The sequence below is a fragment of the Phacochoerus africanus genome, chromosome 2 (assembly GCF_016906955.1).
Source record: "Phacochoerus africanus isolate WHEZ1 chromosome 2, ROS_Pafr_v1, whole genome shotgun sequence".
NCBI classification, from domain to species: domain Eukaryota; kingdom Metazoa; phylum Chordata; class Mammalia; order Artiodactyla; family Suidae; genus Phacochoerus; species Phacochoerus africanus.
The window spans coordinates 274,526,239-274,545,664 of record NC_062545.1 but is presented as its reverse complement, the minus strand read 5'-3'; the positions used below and the strand labels follow the sequence as shown (position 1 = coordinate 274,545,664).

Below are 19,426 nucleotides of genomic sequence, written 5' to 3'. Positions count from 1 at the left end.
GGGTCTGGAGCCACAACCCCTGTCATTTTGCAGAAGCGAGAAGCCAAGACTTAGCTGGTCACCCAGCCCCTGTCGGCTGGAGTCTGGGGGCAGCTGGAGTTCCCTGGGTGCCAGCCCAAGGCGTTCCCGGGGGCTGGGCCAGCTCAGCCATGATGAAGGCTGGGGGGTGGGTTCACGGGTATGAGGGGGCGAGGTCCATCCTCAGCCATAGGACACCCCTCGGCTGCCCTCCGTCTTCGTGTTGTCTTCGTGTTGACCCCCCACTTCTGGCCTCGGGGGGTCAACCTTGCACCCCCCCCCCTGCAGAGGCCACCCACCTCTCCAAACCTTAGTCTTCTCACCTGCCAAATGGGTCCACGAACCCCTCCCTCCCGGGCTGTGGTGGGGAGGGCTGTGGCTGTGCTCGAAGCCCTGGCCGGGGCTGAGATGACCACGGAGCCAGGCCCTGGTGCCCAGGACGATGGCTCCAGGCTCTTGGCGGCCTGGCGGACAAGGACCAGGTCAGGCAGGACCCGTCTGAGGAAGGGGCTCAGGGACCGGCGGAGCGCGAGACGGCCCCCGGAGCCCTCTGACTAATGAGGGACCGTCAGCTGGTCTGCTGCTTCCTCTCCCTCCCTCTCCCTCCCTCTCCCTCCCTCGTGCCGCCCCAAGTGCAGCCTCTCCTTCCTTTGAAACCTCTCGGCACCATCTGCAGGACCACGTGGGCCCAGCGCTCCCTTGGCAGAGCCTCCCTAAGCGGCACTTGGAAGACGCCGGGTGGCAGGCGGCTGGCTTCTGAGAATCCGCACCAAGAAAACACGCCCTGTCTGCCTGCCCACTCGTGGCACCTGCCCAAGGGCCCGTGGTGCCTGCGAGCTTTTCCGCATCAATCACTTTGCAGCCGGAACCCTAGGGAGAAGCTGGCCCGAGGAAGATGTTAGCCTCAGAGTTACTAAATAATGATTTTCTTGGGAGTTCCCGTTGTGGCTAACAGGTTAAGGACCCGACCAGTATCCACAAGGAAGTGGGTTCGATCCCTGGCCTCGGTCAGTGGGTTAAGGATCCAGCATTGCCACGAGCTGTGATATAGGTCCCAGACAAGGCTTGGATCCTGCATTGCTGTGGCTGTGGTGTAGGCCGGCAGCTACAGCTCTGATCTGACCCCTAGCCTGGGAAACTCCATGTGCTGCAGGTGCAGCTGTAAAAGGGAAAAAAATATTTTTCCCTACTTTCTCCCCCTTTTGCGCCTAAGTGGGGACTCCTGCTCGGTGGGCGGCAGGATGGGGTTGTGGACACATCACACCTTTACTCCCTTCCCTTCTCGCAGCTTCCTGTCTGACTGACCGTTGCTCTGTGATCGAGGGCCTTCTGCTCATTGATGTCCTGCCTTCTAGCCCCCCTGAAGTCCGACTGGTTTCCAGAAGTCAGAAACCACGGCTGCAGTTCACGCTGAGCCTGAGTCAGAGAAAACAGACTTCTGGGAAGCCAGGAGGCCCTGCAGGCGATCTGTGGCCTGGGCACACCTGGGCTGTGCTCCTGCTGGCTGGGACTGGTGCAGGGGCGAGGCCAGGGCTTTTGAATCTGAGATGCCAGCCAGTGCCCGGCACGCTTGGCCCCTCAGTGACTGAGCCAAGGGGTCAGGACAGCCCATGGCAAAGCCTGGCAACGGCAAATTGCAGGTTGTGATCTGTTGGCAGGTGGAGAAATTAACGTAATGGCTTGTGATCAACTCCCTCTCTCTCTCTCTCTCTCTCTCTCTATACACATATATACATTGGTCTTTTTATGGCCACACCTGTGGCATATGGAAGTTCCCAGGCTAGGGGTTGAATCGGAGCCATAGCTACCAGCCTACACCACAGCCACAGCAACACCAGATTCAAGCTGTGTATGCAACCTACACCACAGCTCGAGGCGCCGCTGTATCCTTAACCCATTGAGGGAGGCCAGGGATCGAACCTGTGTCCTCTTGGATACGAGTCAGGTTCACAACCCATTGAGCCACCATGGGAACTCCAACAATATTTTTTAAATCAAATAGAGTGTAATAGCACAGAAGAGGATAGAAAATATTAGCCTGCATCTGTCTTACAGGCAAGTAGCGTTTCAGGAAGCTTTTGTTTCAGACGCCAGGCCTCGTGAGTGTGTCTGCCACGCGTTGAACTGCACTTCCCTGGATCATGGTCAGAAAGTCTAAAAGCCACTTCTGCAGGGCTGCGTCGTGGACGTCAAGGCCCTGCCAGGGGTCGGTCACGCTCCGTTGCCACTCGGGGTAAAGCGCCCGTGTTGGCAGGCAGCACAGCGGCCTCTAAGCTGGTCTGATGCGAGGCATCTTGTCGTGAAGGCACTTTCCCGGGCGGGGGAGGAAGGCGGGGAGGCCCAGGTGGCCCTGAACCTGTGCTCACCTCCCCTGGTCGTGCTCCCAGACCGAGCCCCAGATGGGACCCTGCCTGCGACTGGCGCCCAGCCCCGGAGGCCGGCAGGACAGAGGGGCCGAGGATGCTGGGCTTAGAGGTCAGCTCGTGACACAAGGGGCCTGACAAGGAGACAAGGGGCTGGTTTGGGACCCTGGGCAGTGGTGAAGGACAGCATGGACGTGGGTGATGGGTCATTGGCCTCAGGCTGAGGGGTGAGGTGTGGGTCAGACCGCCCGCTCACAGTTGCCAGACTTCTGGCCAGTGTCCGAGCGTCTGTCTCCTGTAACGAGGCGGGGGACGGGGGACACAGACCCAGGGCCCCACGGTTAGGATTTGGAGAATAGTGTGTTGCCCTGGGCCAGGAGGCCTGACCCAGAGCATCTTCTGGGGTCAGCTCTCAGCAGCGGCCACTCTTGGCCACTCTCCCCGTGGGTCCCGACTTGCAGGCTTCGTGTCCTGCCCGTTCCTGGAAGCGTGGCACCCCCACTTTCCACTTCTTAACAGCAGCAAGAGAAAAATAACAACGATGGCAATAACAATACTAGCCACTCTGTAATTTATTCCTTGCTGAGGTCCTGGGAGGCGGGCGGGTCAGTGGGTGGGGAAAGTGTGGCCCAGACCACACGGCAGGAAATGCAGGACCCGGCCCTTCCTCCGGCCGCCCTGGAGCCCCTTCCAGAAGCCCGCCTGGCTGGCCAGCCCCACTCCTCGGATCAGTCCTATTTCCCGCCTGGGTGGGGGTCCCCTGAGCCAGGCATCTCCCAGCCTCCTCTGCCCCAGGGGCCTTGACTCAGTTTCCCCACTGGCTCCTGAGGCAGAGGTGCTCCGAGGAGCATTTGAGTGAATGGGACGCTTGGGGCAGACCCCTGGGGTGGCTCGGGAGGCCACTGCCCAAAGCCTGGAGGGAAAGGCTGCATGTGGCCTGGGGATAGGGGTGGGGTGGGGGGCAGAGGCAGGGGGAAGGCGGGTAGGGCCTGGCCGGCCTCTCGAGGCTGGTGTGGACAGACCCTGAGGGCGTGCCAGGCCTGGGGGGAGGTGCTGCTCTGGTCCCCATTTTACAGATGAGGAAACGGAGGCTCAGAGAGCTGGAGTAACCTGAGCTCTAGAGCCCAGATTGGTACCCGCTGCCCCCTCCCCTCCCGGGCCCCTCGGCCCCCCTCCTCCTGCAGAAACAGGCTCCTCCACCCGCCCGATGGCTTCTCGGGGGAGCGTCTGAGCTTCTGCCAGGATTAGGCCTTTCAAAGGCCGCGTGCCCAGCGTCCCAATCTGCAGGCATCAATACCGGCTCTCAGATCTCCGAGCCTGATCGAATTTCCTTCGGCGCCGTCCCTTCTGAGGGCCCTTCACGTGTCAGGGCTGGGCCAGGGTGGAGGGAGCGGAGCCGAAACACGCGTGGGCTCCGTCCCGCCACCCGACGTCAGAGCCGCCGCCCAAGCGCTGTGACCGTGACCGACGGGTCCCCCCGGGTGGGCGCCGCACAGGGCAGTTCCGGGCGACTGAAATCAGGCTGCTTAGTAATGAATCGGGCAGTTCGCTGGCGCTGCAGCCGAAGCGCTAACACCTCAGACGCGGGCACAGATGGAGGCGGGGGGAGCGGCTGCTGCCTCTGCAAATGAGCAAGAAAAGGGCTTGTTAGACAGAAAGAGCTGGGGGGCGGAGGGCGAGCTGGGAACAGGATTGTCAGCGGATCTTGCAAATACTCGAGGCCGCTCTGGCCTGGACCAGCGTGCTTCTTATTTCAAAGCAATTTAACCGATGGGATTCCTGACTCCCAAATCAAGAATGTTATTAAAATGAAGAACAGAGGCAGCTCGGCTGCTTGTTGGGACCAAGCCTGCTGTGGACTCTCTTGTCCTCCCCTGAGAGGTGGCCGGGGCTCTGCTTTCCCAGGCTTCTGATGCCCTGCCTGGGCTTTTTCTTTGAAGAAGGGATGTGCCATGTGTGAGTCCCAGAGGCATGTTGAGAGACTGAGGCAGGTGCTCTGGAGGGCGCGCCTGGGCGTGTGCGTGTGTGTGCGCGTGTGAGCGATCAGGTTTTAAAAACTTGAGGATAGGAGTTCCCGTTGTGGCTCAGTGGGTTAAGGATTTGGCGCTGCTGTGAGCTGTGGTGTAGGCTGCAGATGCACCTTGGGTCTGGCATCGCTGTGGCTGTGGTGTAGGCCGGCAGCTGCAGCTCTGATTGGAACCCTGGCCTGGGAACTTCCATATGCTGCAGGTGTGGCCCTAAAAAGCAAAAAGCAAAAAAAAAAATCGTATAAAGCAAAAATATATGTATAAATTAAAAAAAACAAAAACATGAGGATGGGTTTTGGTCAGTTCTGTTCTGACCGGGGAAAGACGCAAGGACCCTCGCTCACCCCCCTATTGTTTGGCCAGTGCGGAAACCGAGCTCCCGCAGGACGGCACCAGTCCAGGGTCCCACAGCAGGTGGCACAGCTGGGCCCGGAAGCTGGGCTTTCTCCACTGTACCCCAGCCCACCCCGTGTCCTCCAGGGGACGTTTCAGGACCTGGGGCACTTGCTCAGTCTCCCCTCGGGCCACTATGAGGCTCCCGAGTCCCTGCTGGGCTCCGGGGTCCAGCCCGGAGCCCAGGCCCGGCCCCACGGAGCAGGCGGCTGAGGGGAGAGTATGGGGCAGGGGCCTGCACGCGGGTCCCGGGCAGGGGGGGGCCAGCTCTCCATCCTCATCCTCGCCCCACAGGTGTTCCAGCGCCGGGAGGACGGCTCCGTGAACTTCTTCCGAGGCTGGGAGGCGTACCGGGACGGCTTCGGCAAGCTCACGGGGGAGCACTGGCTAGGTGAGCCCCAACGACCGTGGGCCTGTCCTCTCTCCCTGTTGCACCGCACACCGTCATAGCCGGCCAATTCCCAGGGCAGCGTGGGAGGGCATCTGGATCCTGTACGAGTGAGCACTGCGAGCAGGGAGCCATCGCCATGGGTGGGCTCCGAGGAGCTAGTGCTTTTCCTGCTGGGGACCTGGTCACTGTCCTGTCGAGCAGCTGTGGCCGGTGCAGGGCATTGAAGGTGCTGGAGAGCCAGGACGACCCCAATGCTGCCCTGCCCTTGGGGGTCAGCACTGGCCGATGCCACGCCTGGGCACCAAGGGCACACCTCTGGAAGAAGCGGCCGGTGGGTGCTCCCGGCCGCAGCTCCCACAGCCCCAGGGCTGGCACGTATCCCTCGTCCGGCTCAACGTGAGGGCTCAATGAGCTTTCTTAACGTTATTTTTATTATTACCATTATTTCCTTCCTATTTGTCTTTAAATTCACTCAATATTTTAAAATTTGAGTATCTCACATAATTTCACTCTCAAGAATGACATCCAGGAGTTCCCAGCTAAAGATGTGGCATTGTCACTGCTGTGGCTCAGGTTTCAGTTCCTGGCCTGGGAACTCCTGCATGCTGTGGACACAGCCAAAAAATAAAAGGTTAAAAAAAAAAAAAGAATAACGTTCATAAAAGTCACAGGTCAGAATCATGTGTATATTTGGGAGGAAGCTGTGGCCTGAGGTGAGGCTTTGAGTTTTTTTAAGTTTGAGATACAATTCACTGTTATAAAGTGCACAATTAGGAGTTCCCGTTGTGGCTGATCAGGTTAAGACCCCAGCTAGTATCCATGAGGATGCAGGTTCCATCTCTGGCCTTGCTCAGTGGGTTAAGGATCCAGCGTTGCTGTGGCTGTGGTGTAGGCCAGCAGCCTCAGCTCTGATTCAACCCCCAGCCTGGGAAATTCTATATGCTGTGGGTGTGGCCCTAAAAAGATTTTTTAAAATAATTTAAAAAATTAAGTGCACAATTAGATGGCTTTTAGTATTTTCAGAGACTTGTGCAACTATCACCACTAATTCCAGAATATTTTCTCCACACCCCAAAGAAACCCTGTGCCTACATTAGCAGTCACCCCCCATTTTTTACATTCTTGATATATATTAAAATAAACCCTTGGCATTAGAATGACATGCTCCTGCCCAGGAATGGTCTGAATGACCGTGAACCCACCGCAGCGCACCTGTCCCACTCCAGCCTCCCTGGGCAGGAGGGGAGGGCAAGGTGGAGGTGTGTGGCTGGCCAGGAGCACCACTTAGAAGGCTGGGCGTCAAGGTCTGGGCTCCACGTGGGGGTCAGGAGGGTCCCAGGTCTGTAAAGACTTTCAGCGGAACCCACAGGAGAAGGGTCCAGGCTCGCGCCCACTCCCCTGTGTGCAGAGGCACCAGCTTTGCACTGTCATTTGCTTCCTATCCATCTCTCTCCCACCTGGAGTCCATGAGGGCTGGCCCCTCTCTGCCCTGACCTCCGCTGTGCCCCCGGTAGCCAGGCACACACCCGCCGCAGGAATGGCCAGACACCCCCCGTGGACTTCGGGACCACAGCCCCACCTACTGCGCGCCTCCAGCGCCCCTGCTGTTTTACTTACCTCGGCCCTGACACGCTCACTCCACGAGGACAGCACTGCTGTGTCCTCTCCTTTAGGGAAGAGGAAACTGAGGCTCAGAGAGGTGAGGTCACTTGCTACAAGTGGCCCAAGTCACAGGCTGGTGTGTGTGTGTGTGTTTGCACATGTGTGTGCATGTCCACCCTTTGAGGCCGGTGCCGCCTGGGCGGGATTCGTGTGCTGGAGCCCGTCTAAGCTCTGAACCGTGCCCTGTATACTGAATGAACGAAAGCAGGACAGGACAATGGTCAGGGGACAGAAGCTTCCAGGTAGGGAGCCCCTTCCCGGGTCCCCTACACCCAGGCGATGGGAGAAGGGAGAAGCTGCCAGGTGGGGGTCTGTTCCTGCAGCACCACCCACCCCCTTGGAGCAGCGTTGGCATCTGTGTCACTCTAGGCATCTTAATTGAAATCTCTTGGCAGCCGCCGAGTGCGGGAGAAGCATTTAAGCCGGGGCCTTGATTAGCTCCTGGCAGACAGGGAGCCTGAGGAGAATGTCAGCTGGAGCCCAGCGCTTGACTGCCCTGTGCTGTTCCCTGCCCCACTTTCCCACACTCCCCTGTCGCCATCTCATTTCCTATTGAGTTACGGGAGCTCTTTATATATTAAGGGTATTGACCCTCTGGGAGTAACGTGTTGCACTGTTACTCCCAGACTTACAGCCTTTTGGGGGCAACATTACTGCTTATTTCCTAGAAGTTTTCACTGTGTATGAGGTCCATTCTGCTGGTCTTTCCCTTCATATCTTCTGAGTTTTCGGCCCTGCTGTCCCCTCCCAGTTTTATAAGAAATGTCCCCCCCTTAAAATGCTTTCTTAGTGGTAAGTGGTGGGTTCAGGTCATTGATCCATCTGGGAGTTGACGGGGTGTTGATGGGTGAGTCTGTTTTTCCACCGGCTCCTTCCCTTCTCGCTCTGTGATTTGAACTCTGGTGGATGATGGGGTTGCGTCTCCGCGCAGCCCAAGGACCCGGAGAGGCGGGGGCGTGAGTCTCCTGGAAGATCAACAAGGGCTGGAGAAACCCAGAGAGGAAAGACTGAGGGAGGTGGAGGCAGGGAGGGCGGCGGCCTCCAGGGGAAAAGGGAGGCGATGAGGATGAACTGACTCTGAGAGGAAGCAGGCCCCCCTTTCAGGGCGCCTGCCCCGGGGGCCCCTCGTGGGCACTGGGAGGGCACATCAGGAGCAGAGCCCTGCTTGGCTCAGAGGAGTGGTGGGCACAGTGATCCGTCCCCGCTCCGCTGACCTCCCTCCTGCCTCATCCCTGCGTTAGATTATTTGTCCTGGGCAAGAACTCAGTAAGAGCCCGGGATCTGGGCAAATCTGCCTGGGTTCAAACCCCAGCTCTGCCACTTAGCAGCTGTGTAACCCCAGGCCAGTTACTTAACCTCCCTGTGCCTCATTTTCCTCACCTATAAAATAAGGGTAATAAGAGCACCTGCCTCGTTGGATCATGACTGCAGCAGCAAACATCTGGATAATGTGTGCCATGGGCCAGGCAGTGTTCTAAGAGGTGTACGGGGACCCTTTAATTAAATTGGACTCATTAAAATTCCACTGGCTTCATTAATCCACAGGGAGCGCTCACAGCGGTGTCTGGAGTCTGCTGGTGCCGCCAGGCAGTGGGGGGCTGTGGTCGGTATTGCCTACAGTCTGACCGTTACAGCTTGGGAAGCCCTCTGGCCTTTAGGCCACAGGTGTATGGCCTGGGACCCAGAGAGGGACAGCAGCCTGCTGTGCGGCTCCAGCCCAGGGAGGAGTGAGAGGGGCTGGGAGACGAGAACCTGGTGCCCCCAGAGCTGGGTCCGTGGTGAGGAAGGCAGGTGGGTGCAGGGAGGTCCCGGCAGGTCTGCTGTGTCTGTGTGGCTGTGGCTCTTCTTGTGGCTTCTTCACATCTGCCCTGGATGGTGGGTCAGAGGCTTCCATCTGGGTTGGAGGGGGAGGGTCTGCCCAGCCCTCACTCCCACCGCCCGGGCCACCTGCACGCACTGACCCACACGTGGAGGGTTGGGTGGTGGAGCTCAGGAAAGGAAGGCGGGAGGGACAGACTGATGAAATGGCAGTCTGTGCTGATAACTTGTAAGGTGTTTAATTAAATGCCCTCTTAATCAAGAGCAATCACACCCGCCGAGAAGCACCTTGAGTGTGAATGAGCGAGAGGGAGGGGCAGGCCTGGCAGAGACCCCAGGGTGGGCACAGGAGAGTGGAGGAGGGGAGGGACAGAGAGGGGAGGAAGTGGGCCAGGGTGCGGTGGGGGCATACGGAGCCAGGCCCTGGGGACAGCAGTGGGCATGGTCCTCCCCCTCTCGTCCACTAAGCCAGCATTTAGGGAGCACCTACTGTCTGCTGGCTCGGTCTCAGATGCTGGGATTCAGCAGTGAGCAGGACAGTTGTGTTGGCCTCGCGGAGCTTTCATACCGCGGGGGGGTGGGGGGTGGGGGGAGACAGACATGGACCAGAATGATAAGCTCCGATGGGGGAGCACCTGGGTGGGCCGAGGCCCTCAACCTCTCCAGGAGGCCACGCAGCCTTCCTGAGGAAGTGACACCTGACAATGAACAGAAGCTACAGGTGAGGAGGAGCAGGGAAAAGTGTCCTGAGCAGAAGGAACAACATGTGCAAAGGCTCAGAGGCCAGGGAAGTGCATGTGAGTACCAGATCCCAACTGGCTGGAGCCCAGAGTGTCAGAGGAGAGGAAGGGGCCATTGCCCCCGATCCAGAAGATTTTCCAGATTCCTCCTGACCCCTGCAGGCTGTCTACCAGCCTTGAACTTAAAACATTTGGAAAACACAGCCTGATTTAAGGGAATACAGAAAACACGAAACACGAAAAACTGTCAGTCCTCGGTTTCCTGCCAAACACAGACCTGCAGGAGGAAGGATAGATAGTCCAGGGCCGAGAGCAGACACTTGGTGGTTGTTACCCCTTTCTGTCACCGGCCACACGCGCTTAGCTCTCGTCTCTCTTTGGTTCTCTCTGGGGAGGTCACTTCCTAGGTCCCCCAAATTCTCCGCCCTTCTCTCCCCCATTCCAGGTCTCAAGAGGCTCCATGCCCTGACCACACAGGCGGCCTATGAGCTGCACGTGGATCTGGAGGACTTTGACAATGGCACAGCCTACGCCCACTACAGGAGCTTTGGTGTGGGTTTGTTCTCCGTGGACCCTGAGGAAGACGGGTACCCGCTCACCGTGGCCGACTACTCGGGCACTGCAGGTAGGGCTCCAGGCAGCAGCAGGGACGGGGAAGGGCAGGGGCGGCCCCCCACTCTTCCAGCCTGGAGGATGACGGAGGTCTTACCAGGCCAGGGGCTGGGGTCAAGGCTTCACACCTCCACCTCCAAGTCCGCCTTGGTTCTCATCGCAGCCAGAGGAAGCTAGCAGGGCCTAGACTGTTCACCCATTTTGCAGATAAGCAAAGTGAGCCCAGAGCCAGGAATCAGGAGCCCTGGAGTTTGGGCTCTGCTGAGCCTCTAAATTACAGTGGCTGACCCTCTCTGGGCTGGGTTTCTCCTCTCAGGACAATGTGAGAGAACGCAAGGGGAGGGAGTGAGTGACAAAGCTGGGAGGAGGGAGAGGCCGCCTAGATGCAGGCACAGCCTTGGGGACAGTGGGTGCCTGTGAGCTGCATGGATCTCAGAGGTGTGGAGGGGCAGTTGTGTGTGCACCTGTGTACAGCAGGGGGGGGGAGCAGGTTGCATGTGTGCACATGCACGTCCAGGGGACTGCATCGTGCATGCACCTGTGCCCCGAGAGCACACGCCCGTGTGTGCGTGCCTGCGCAGGGGACTCCCTTCTGAAGCACAGTGGCATGAGGTTCACTACCAAGGACCGCGACAGTGACCATTCGGAGAACAACTGCGCCGCCTTCTACCGTGGGGCCTGGTGGTACCGCAACTGCCACACATCCAACCTCAACGGGCAGTACCTGCGCGGTGCGCACGCCTCTTACGCCGACGGCGTCGAGTGGTCCTCCTGGACTGGCTGGCAGTACTCGCTCAAGTTCTCCGAGATGAAGATCCGGCCGGTCCGTGAGGACCGCTAGACGGCGCCCCGTCCGGCCCCGCCCACAGCCCCGCCCTCACCGTCAGTCCCCTGCCACTCCCACCCGCCGTCCCCATGCCCACCTCCAATTCCGCTTCTGCTCAGATGCCCGCCTGCCGGCACAGGACTGACCCTCTCTGGCGATGGGGTGGGTGCAGACAACCCCTGCACCAAGCACCCCCTGAACAAGTGAGGCCGCCCATGACCGTCACTCTGTCCAGCCCCCGTGCCTCTGCTGATGGGCGGCAGGGCAGTTCTGACCACCCCAAATTCTACCTGCCCAGTCTTTGGCTCCTGGGGTGTGTTTACCCTCCCTGGGCCACGAGCCTGCCATGTGCCCCTGGCAGCCCCTCTGCTCTGCCAGTCCAAACACCTGGAGCAACGGGCACACAGAGGAGAGGCACATGGCACCCCTGGAGCCCTTTAGCAGACCTTTCTGAGTCGGGCCTGAGTCCCCAACCCCCTCTAACGCCGGGAGGTCCCACCCCTCTCCCAGGGACTGTGGACGGGCTGGTGCTCAGGCCTGCCCGTGGCCAGGACCTGGGTGGTCCCATCCTACCACGCCCCTAGGTCAGGCTGGGGTGCAGCTGCCTTCGGGAACTCACACCCCGAGGTGACCGAGACCAGTTCCCTGGAGCCCTTCCTACCCATCCTCCCGTGTCTCTGCAAGTCCGGGAGGTCCCCAGTCCCCTTGGCTGCAACACCCCGCCTCCCGCCTTCTCAGGGCAGCTGGAGACCCACCCCACCCCCTTCTCCGGCCTGTGGGAAGTCCGGGCAGGTCCTGCACCCTTGGTCTGGGCTGGGCCCATGCAGACCTCTTGGTTTTCTGGGCTTCGGTGGGGCCTGTACCACCCCTACTCCGGGATCCTGGGCGCTCCTAGGGGCTGGCCTAGAGGAGCTAGAGGCTGTTGGCCCGGAAACTGCTGTCTCATGGGGAGGCCGCCCCCTGCTGGTGATTGTGGGTGTTGCCGCCTCGGGTCACTGGGCAAATGGCGGAGACGGAGGCCCCCACTGGGAACTCAGAGACATCTTCCACTGAGCCCTCTCAATGCCCAGTGTCCTATGACTGCACTCCCCCCAGCCCCGCAAGGACCATGGGTTCCCAAGGTCAGTGCCAGGAAGGGCAGGACTGGGACTCCAGCCTTCAACCCCCTGCCCAACAGCCTTGGGGCTCTTTTTCCAAATTCCCGCCTGTCGGGATCTGAGGGGGCCATTTAGAGGGCCGGGAAGTCAACCTGCAGAGCTGCCCAGAGAGTGGGCAGTCCAGCGAAACCCCTCCTCAGGCAGGGGTGGTTCCTTTTTAGGGCACTTGAAGGCAGTTCTCAAGGCACTTCAGCTCTCCCTACCCCCGCCCCCCACCGAGGCTTGTGCTTCATTAATAATACATCGGAGTTGGCTGGGACAGTGGGAAAGGCCCCTGGTGCCACTGACTGGCCATGCGCCCTGGCTGGCCCCAGTTCCACCTGGTCGTCGGTGCTCAGCAAGGTTTGCTGGACATCGGCTGTGGGCCAAGGCTGTCGTCTCTGGGTGCTGGACCAGACCCAGCCCCTGCCCTCTAGGCACGCAGCTGGACTCAGGGACAGCCAAGAAGCAGGTGATTCCAGGCCAGTGTGACCAGGGTAGTGAGGGGGGTGGCACAGGTGCAATCGGGGTGGGGGCAGCGTGGCGGAGGTGTGTGTAAGACGATCACACGCACCCCCCCACCCTGCTGGCCCCTTTCCCATCCTCAAGAAACCAAAAGAGCCAGTCCCCCCCGCCCCGGGGTTCCTGGGACCCCCAGCCAAGAAGCAGAGTCTGCGTGGGGCCTTAGCCATCATCCCCCGGGGCCCCCTCCTCCTCCAGCTCCAGGCTGGGGCCAGTTTCTGCTGCCAGCCTCGAAGTGCCAGCCACTGTTTAGAAAGTGCCAAGAGCTTTCTGATGTGTCATCAAACAAACTCCTGGTGCGCGTGATGTTAATTCACAGATGTGCGTGTGTGTCAGGAGGCTCAGGGGCGCTCGTGCCAGGGCTTGGCCGAGGAACAGACACGCCACAGCTTGGGTCTGGTGGGGGGGCCGGCCAGGGTGGCTTTCAGGAGCCTCTGGCCGACCTGGAGACACTGGTTCCTTCCTGCTGGAGAGCACCAGCCCCACTCCCAGCCCAGGCCTGGCACCACTAGGGGACACTGCCAGACCACACGCTGGCTGAATGGGCACAAAGCCCATCACAGTGGACAGCCAAGGCCAGTCCACCCTCCTTCCTAAAGGGCACACCGGCTCTGGGCCAGGAGGCTGAGGTGAGCGAGGCAGGCCTGGGCTCTGGCCTCAAGGAGCCCACCGTGTGAAGTCAGCGCAGAGGAGTGACCGCAGAAGGAAGGGGTGCTGGGAGAGCCCGTGAGGGGGCGCTGAGACCTGACAGATGCGTGCGAAGCTCACCCAGGACCCGTGGTTCCTGCACCCAAACCCTGATGCACAATGCCCAAGTTGATGGTGATGGTGGGGTACCTGTGACCCAGCTACCCTACGTGACCTCACCCCCTTTTCCTTCCTTCCCCCACGAGACAGCCAAGCAGGGGAGTGGGCGGGCTCTCCACACTGGGGCCTCGAGGCAACGTGGACCCCCTAAAGCTTCTGAACGTTCCTTCCAGCAACCACAGTTGGGTTCCGTGCAGTCAGCCACTGGCCTCACTCCTGGCCCCCCAAACTCTGGATACATCTCTGGGACACCACCAGGGGGCCGCCTCGAGCCCAGAGGATGGACGGACACTGGCTGTCCCCCCCAACGGCCTCCACACCCACGGTGCGTGGGAGAACCGCAGCCTGTTCTCAAGTGGCGTTTCCCCCTGCTGCCATGTGTACATAGGTGTCATTACAGTGTTTGTCTTGGGGCAGAAGCCATGTCAGTGTCACCAGTGCCCACCTTCCCCCCATCCCCACGGGCACCCACGCAGGCCTCTTGCCATCCTGGCTGGGGCTGGAGCCCTGGATGCTGGGGGCCCCCGCACCCAGGATTCAGGGGATTGGGGAGGTGCCAGGAACCACCCATGGCATCGGCTCCAGCAGAAGGGGGGCAGGTGGGGAGACCAGAGGGGCTGGGGCCCCGTCAGTGCAGACCTCTTACCTGGGGCATCTGGGGAGCAGCGTTCCAAGGGAAGACAGGTGGGGGGACGCACAGGATGGAGGGCGCTGGCCAGGGCGGAGGGCTCTTCCCAGCCCCAAGGGGGCCGAGCAGCTGGCAGGACTTGGCAACCTGGAGGGCTGACGCTGGACCTCAGTGGGTTCAGGGGAGACGGGGAGGGGGCTGGGCCCTGACCTGGGGCTGGCCACCTGAGCCCTGCTGTGCTGTCCACACCAGCTGGTGGTGGGGGCTGGGGGCACCGGGGGCCAGGGAGGGAGCTGGCAGCTTATGACTGAGAGTGTGGCACGGGACAGGTGCTCGTGTGGCCGGTGTGTGCGGGGCCTCGTCGTGTGTGTTCTGCCTCCAATAAAAAGTTTCATGGTGACCCAATGGGGCTCGCCTCTGACCCTACTTGGCCCCATGGGGTGGGTCAGACACCAGATGTCCCAGGACTGCCTCCTGCGCGATTTCCCCAGACTCCCCTCCGTTCTCATTTCAGTGCAGGAAACAGCTTCCCAGATAGCTTTGTACCCTTGGGAGCTGCTTGAGATCCTCTGGCCAAGCCAGTCCCGCACCTGGCCAGCAGCCTGGGCATCCGGGTAGGGGATGGGGCTTCGGGGGATGAACCTGGGCCTGCTCTACTTGGGCCTCCCATCCCGGTCCCGAGGGCCACAGTCAGTCCCTGCGGGCCTCTCCTGTGCCAAGGCCGGAGTCCTGAGGAGCTGAGACTCTTGATTAAGGAACAACAGTCCCTGGAGCTCCCTTCATGGCTCAATGGTTGACGAGCCCGACTAGGATCCATGAGGACACAGGTTTGATCCCTGGCCTTGCTCAGTGGGTTGAGGATCCAGCATTGCCGCGAGCTGTGGTGTAGGTGTCACAGACGTGGCTTGGATCTAGCTTAGCTGTGGCTGTGGTGTAGGCCGGCAGCTACAGCTCAGATTGGACCCCTAGCCTGGGAATCTCCATGTGCTGCCAAGTGCGGCCTTAAAAAGTAAAACAAACAAAAAAGAACAACAGTCCCCAACGGCTGTTTATCCATAAAACCAATGTGAAGCTTAAGGACAAAGCAATCCCCCGAGTTCGTAATGAAATCCAATGCTTACCAACCGAGCCTGGCCGGGGGCCTGGGGAAGTGGATGCACCCAGGTCCTGCCTGGGCTGCCTGTGCAGAGACGGAGGTCCTGGGCCCTGGGACTGAGGTTTCCCAGATTGTTCCCAGCACGACTCCCCCAAGCGGGGTGTTCTCTGCCAACAGGTGAGCAGTCCTGCCTGCCGGTAGCCCAGGACCAGGCCCCCAGGGATGCTGGGGAAGGGACCCCTGAGCCGGGGGCGTTGGGGCGGGGGGGAAACCACTGAGATGGCCCCACAGGCCACACCTGCCCTAGGTGGGCCCTCTCCAGCCACCACCGAGCCAAGCTGCTCTGGCCTGGCACACGGAAACTCCAGTGACTCGGGCACCCAGAGGTTCTTAGGGCCGACTTCTTAGCCACAGATGTAGAATCCAGCACAGAAAGAGTGCCCATGGCAGGTGGGGTTCAGCCAGCACCCCCTTCATGAGGCCCAAGCTCGTGAAGAGGGCCCGGTCTGGCTCTCCTGAACACCAGCAGCCGTCAACACCGGCCCCACCCTGCCTTTATCCAGTGGCTCATACACCCGCTCCCTGTGCTGTGTCCCCACTCCGGTGGAGAAGTGGAGGCTCAGAAAGAGACAACTCTCGCCAAAGGCCACAGCTGGTATGTGGCTGAGCAGAACCCAGCCCTAGGGGATCACGTGAGGTCAAGGGTGGTAGGGAGAGGGGTCCAAGATCTGAGTCAGGGGCTTTGGCTGTGTCACCCTGCAGGTCCCGCCTGTGCCAGGTCTCAGCTCCCACACCTCGAGCAGCTCCAGGCCCTGCCACTCCTCCTACGAGATGCTACCCAGGGAACCTCCCCACCCCCTCACCTCCCAGGCTCCCGCGTTTACCTGGGTGCCAGGAAAAGCCTTTGTTTCTGGAAGCTGACCCTGAATGGATCCTGCTGCTGTCCGCCAGACAGTGTCACAGTCGTCACCCCTTCCCTGCTTTGAGGAGCCCAGGAAGACACTGGAAAGCAATCTTTTAGGCCCAGTGTTCTGGGGAGCATCTGGCGAGGCCCTGGAGCTGGGAAATTCAGCACCAGATCTGACAGCAGACGAGGCTCCGGGTCCCCCACATGGGGGCGGGGGCGGAGGGATCACACTCTCCCCGAATCTTGCATCCACGCTAGCCCAGGCCCAACACCTGGGGCTCTCTGTGGCCACTTCCCAGAGCCTCAAGCCTTGTCCTGAAAGGGAACTGGGCCAGTGGTTGTTTTCCAAGCAGAATTTTCTTGGAGCCCAATATGTCAACAGCCAAGCGGAGCTTTCCTCCTGGGGGAGGGGTGGCCTGGGGCCCAAAGCTGTCCCTGAGGAATCCGCAGAGCAGCGTTGGGGAACCAAACCCTCTCATTTTACACCAGAGAGAACTGAGAGGCACAGAGAGGGCAAACACCCAGCCCAAGTCCTCATAGCGAGAGAGCGAGTGGCGTGCTGCAGGCTGCGCTCCATCCGGTGTCACAAGCAGCCAGCACTGAGCAGGGAGATAAGACGACACCGTACCTCCCATCTCACGTGCACACGTGCACACACGTGTGCATGCGTTCATGCACATGCAGGCCAGCCCTGTGAGACAGCCCCGGGGGGCCAGTTATGGAAGCCCGCTCTGCGTCTGCTCTGGTAGCACATGGGGCCCCTCCACCTGCACCTGCCCGGGAGGCCCTCCCCCTCGCCCTCGCCAAGGGAGGCCCGAGCGCACCCCTCAGAGGGGCCCAAAGGCAACTCAAGCCGTCTGCCGGTTCTTGACCTAGCTCCTGCTGCATGCGGGGCTGATGAGGCGAGCACAGGACCAGGCTCTGTCTGTGCAGCCTCAGGCCCCACCCTCACCACGAGGGCAGTAAAGATCCTAGCCCCTCCTCTGGTCTCAGGGGCTGGGGAGGGATTGTTGAGGCTGTCTATCCCGGTGTGGGGTCATTTTCCGCCCCCAGCACCCCAGGCAAAGGCGATGGCTCAGCTGGGTGAGGGAGGGCCCTGGAGACCCATGCTCCGTGCCCAGTCCCCAGACTGGCCTGAGCAGCTACCCCAGGCACGCAGGGCGGCCACAGCCTCACCAAGCACCTGCTGCCTCGCCACCCTGCTCGCTCTCAGGAGAGGAAATCCAAGCCTGGCGACTGTGCCGGCCCTCCTGGCACCTGCTGGTCTCCCCACAGATGCGCTTCAGACACGATGGGGGGGCCGGGGGATCACCAGACACGGGTGGTGGGACAGGGACAGGAGGGGAGGGGCAGAGGATGAGCCCTCCTGGGTCTACAGGCTGCTGGGCCAGTCAGCGGGGCACCCGGGGGCAAAGGCTTCCCTGAGCTGAGTGCTGGGCTTCCGGCGCTGGGCTTCTGCGGAGCACGCTGCCCAACCAGGAGCTGCACTCTGGCTTAGCTGCACAGACCCCGTGCCTGGAGCAGACCCCGGGGGCGCTCTCTGATCCCACACGGGGCGGGCGAAGGGACGCATCCGACTTTGCTGCCATTAGTCATGGGGTGAGAGCCCTGAGGTGTGATGCCGGCCGTGATCACACAGAGACCAGAGTGGATCCCACAGGGACCTGTGCGCCCACAGCAGAGTCCCCTCCAGCCCCACCCTCCTCTGGGGATGCAGCGCAGGTGACGACACGTGGTGTTCCCCACCCTGACCTGTGAGCTCGCCCGCGGAGAAGCTACCTGGGAGTGACGACCGCTAGTGTCCTCTGCCATGGGTGCCAGGGACCCCCACCCAGCCCTCAGCAAATCCCGCCCAGGGTAACAGCCTCATCTCCGGGACTCACACCAGAGCCAGACGACTTGAGAACACTCGCTGGGCCAGGAACCGGGGTGGGCTGGGGAGACTGAGCTTCCCTTCCGGGAACAAACCTACTGTGGCTCAGGGACCAAGGGCTTGAGAGAGGGGCTCGCCAAGCCCCCTTCTTGCCCCCCACCCCCCTGCCATCGCCCAGCCCAGCCTCCAGGCACTGGTTGCCCCTCCAGAGCAGGGAACCGTGGCCTCAAACCCAACCCCTGGCCCATCCAGCGCGAAGGAAGGCCGGTTCACAGCTACTCCCTGGGCCCGTGGGGCGGCGGCGTGGGCTGGGCCGCAGGTGTGTGAGGCAGACCCAACAAAGGCAGGGCCCAGAGGGCTCTTCTCGGCGGGCGCCGACGCCTCCTCCAAGGGACAAGAAGGTCACCGTTAACGATGCTGCCCGCTCTCCTCCACAGGAGGCGGCCTGCCCCGTCCGCCCCTGGTCAGACTGCATCCTGTTTGTCCTGGGCCTCTCAACAGTGCGGCCCGCGCTGCCCCCTCCTGCACCACCTGGTCCCCAATGGAATCCCAGGGCTAGGAATGCGCAGCAATCAGAGAGCTGGCGCATGTGCGCCCAGGGGCCTGTATAAAGCAGGGGAACCCAGAGCCACACGTCCTGCACAGGAGCCCGGAGCAGCTCTGCCCAGCCCGGCCCAGCCCGGCTCAGGCTCCAGCTGTTGTCCTGGGACAGGCCCACAGCGCGGTGAGTAGAGCCACTCCCCCCCCTCAGCAGGGAGCCCACGCAGGCCGTCCCCCAGGTCAGGAGCTGGGCAAAGGCAGTAAGAACCACAGGGTCGCAAGGGGCTGCAGGCCGGGGACAGGGAGACCGGTACCTCGTGCTGCAGCCCAGAGATGGAGCTCAGGGGCCTCCAGGGCTTGGCCCTGGTCTTCCTTCTGTGCTTGTCCAGCCATGTCCCACATGTTGGGGCTTGAAGCTGCAACTTGGGCTGGGGTCCGATGTTCGGTGTGGAGTGTCCCAAGCTTCCAGCAGGTTCTGAAAGGGGTCCATGATCCCCCAGAGGGGAGAAGGGTCACTTCGCTCTGTGGATCAGGATGTCCCCCTGCTTGAGACCCAGAGCCCAAGCCCGGGGAGTGGGGTCGCTCCCCTGGTGGAGTCCCACCTGGTCCACTGCTTTCATGGGGAGGAAGCGCCTTGTGAGAAGCCCCACTCTCTCCGGGCCCTGATGGAGAGGCTTTCTTGAAGCAGGCGAGAAGTTGCTCCAGTCCCAGGGGATGAGAGATGCTTAGGAGGGCTGGATTTGGGAAGAGGATGGCTGCTTTTATGATTTTTTTAAAGCTTTCTGGCCGAGAACACTTTGAAATGTCTTCAAGGGAGGCATTTCTGCAAACAGCTCTGGGGAGCCCGTGCTGTCTTCTCCAGAACCGGCTCCCTTTATTCCAGCCCCAGTTCTACTGCTTAGAGGACCAGCCAGCTCCAACTCACCATGGTCGTTACCAAAAAGGCTTCCTTTGCAAGGGAACGAGCAGTTATTGCCAAGGCGGGGGCACTTGGGGAAGCTCTATTTGTTTCAGATCCCCACAGACTGGCACCCATGGGTAGTGATTCCTGCGTCAAGCCCCATTAG

At 60.9% G+C, this 19,426-nt stretch overlaps 1 protein-coding gene and 1 long non-coding RNA gene across 3 annotated transcripts in view; one reads left to right on the top strand and one right to left on the bottom strand.

Annotated features, from left to right (window-relative positions):
- The window catches only part of FIBCD1 (fibrinogen C domain containing 1), a 37,560-nt gene extending 23,212 nt beyond the window's left edge, over window positions 1-14,348 (top strand). The window contains exons 5-7 of one of the 2 annotated variants that reach the window (XM_047768712.1): window positions 5,096-5,192; window positions 9,858-10,037; window positions 13,489-14,348. In XM_047768712.1, the coding sequence (XP_047624668.1) occupies window positions 5,096-5,192; window positions 9,858-10,037; window positions 13,489-13,703 (492 nt within the window). In that variant the 3' untranslated portion in view covers window positions 13,704-14,348. Of the gene's footprint in view, window positions 1-5,095; window positions 5,193-9,857; window positions 10,038-10,605 lie in introns of both variants that reach the window. The other variant, XM_047768711.1, reaches the window with a different exon arrangement.
- On the bottom strand, window positions 2,930-19,207 carry LOC125120457 (uncharacterized). The gene is made up of 3 exons (XR_007133323.1): window positions 18,962-19,207; window positions 18,674-18,834; window positions 2,930-4,002 (listed from the first exon to the last, which is right to left on the bottom strand). It is a non-coding gene; the product is annotated as an uncharacterized LOC125120457 (long non-coding RNA).
- Window positions 19,208-19,426: the final 219 nt, after the last annotated feature.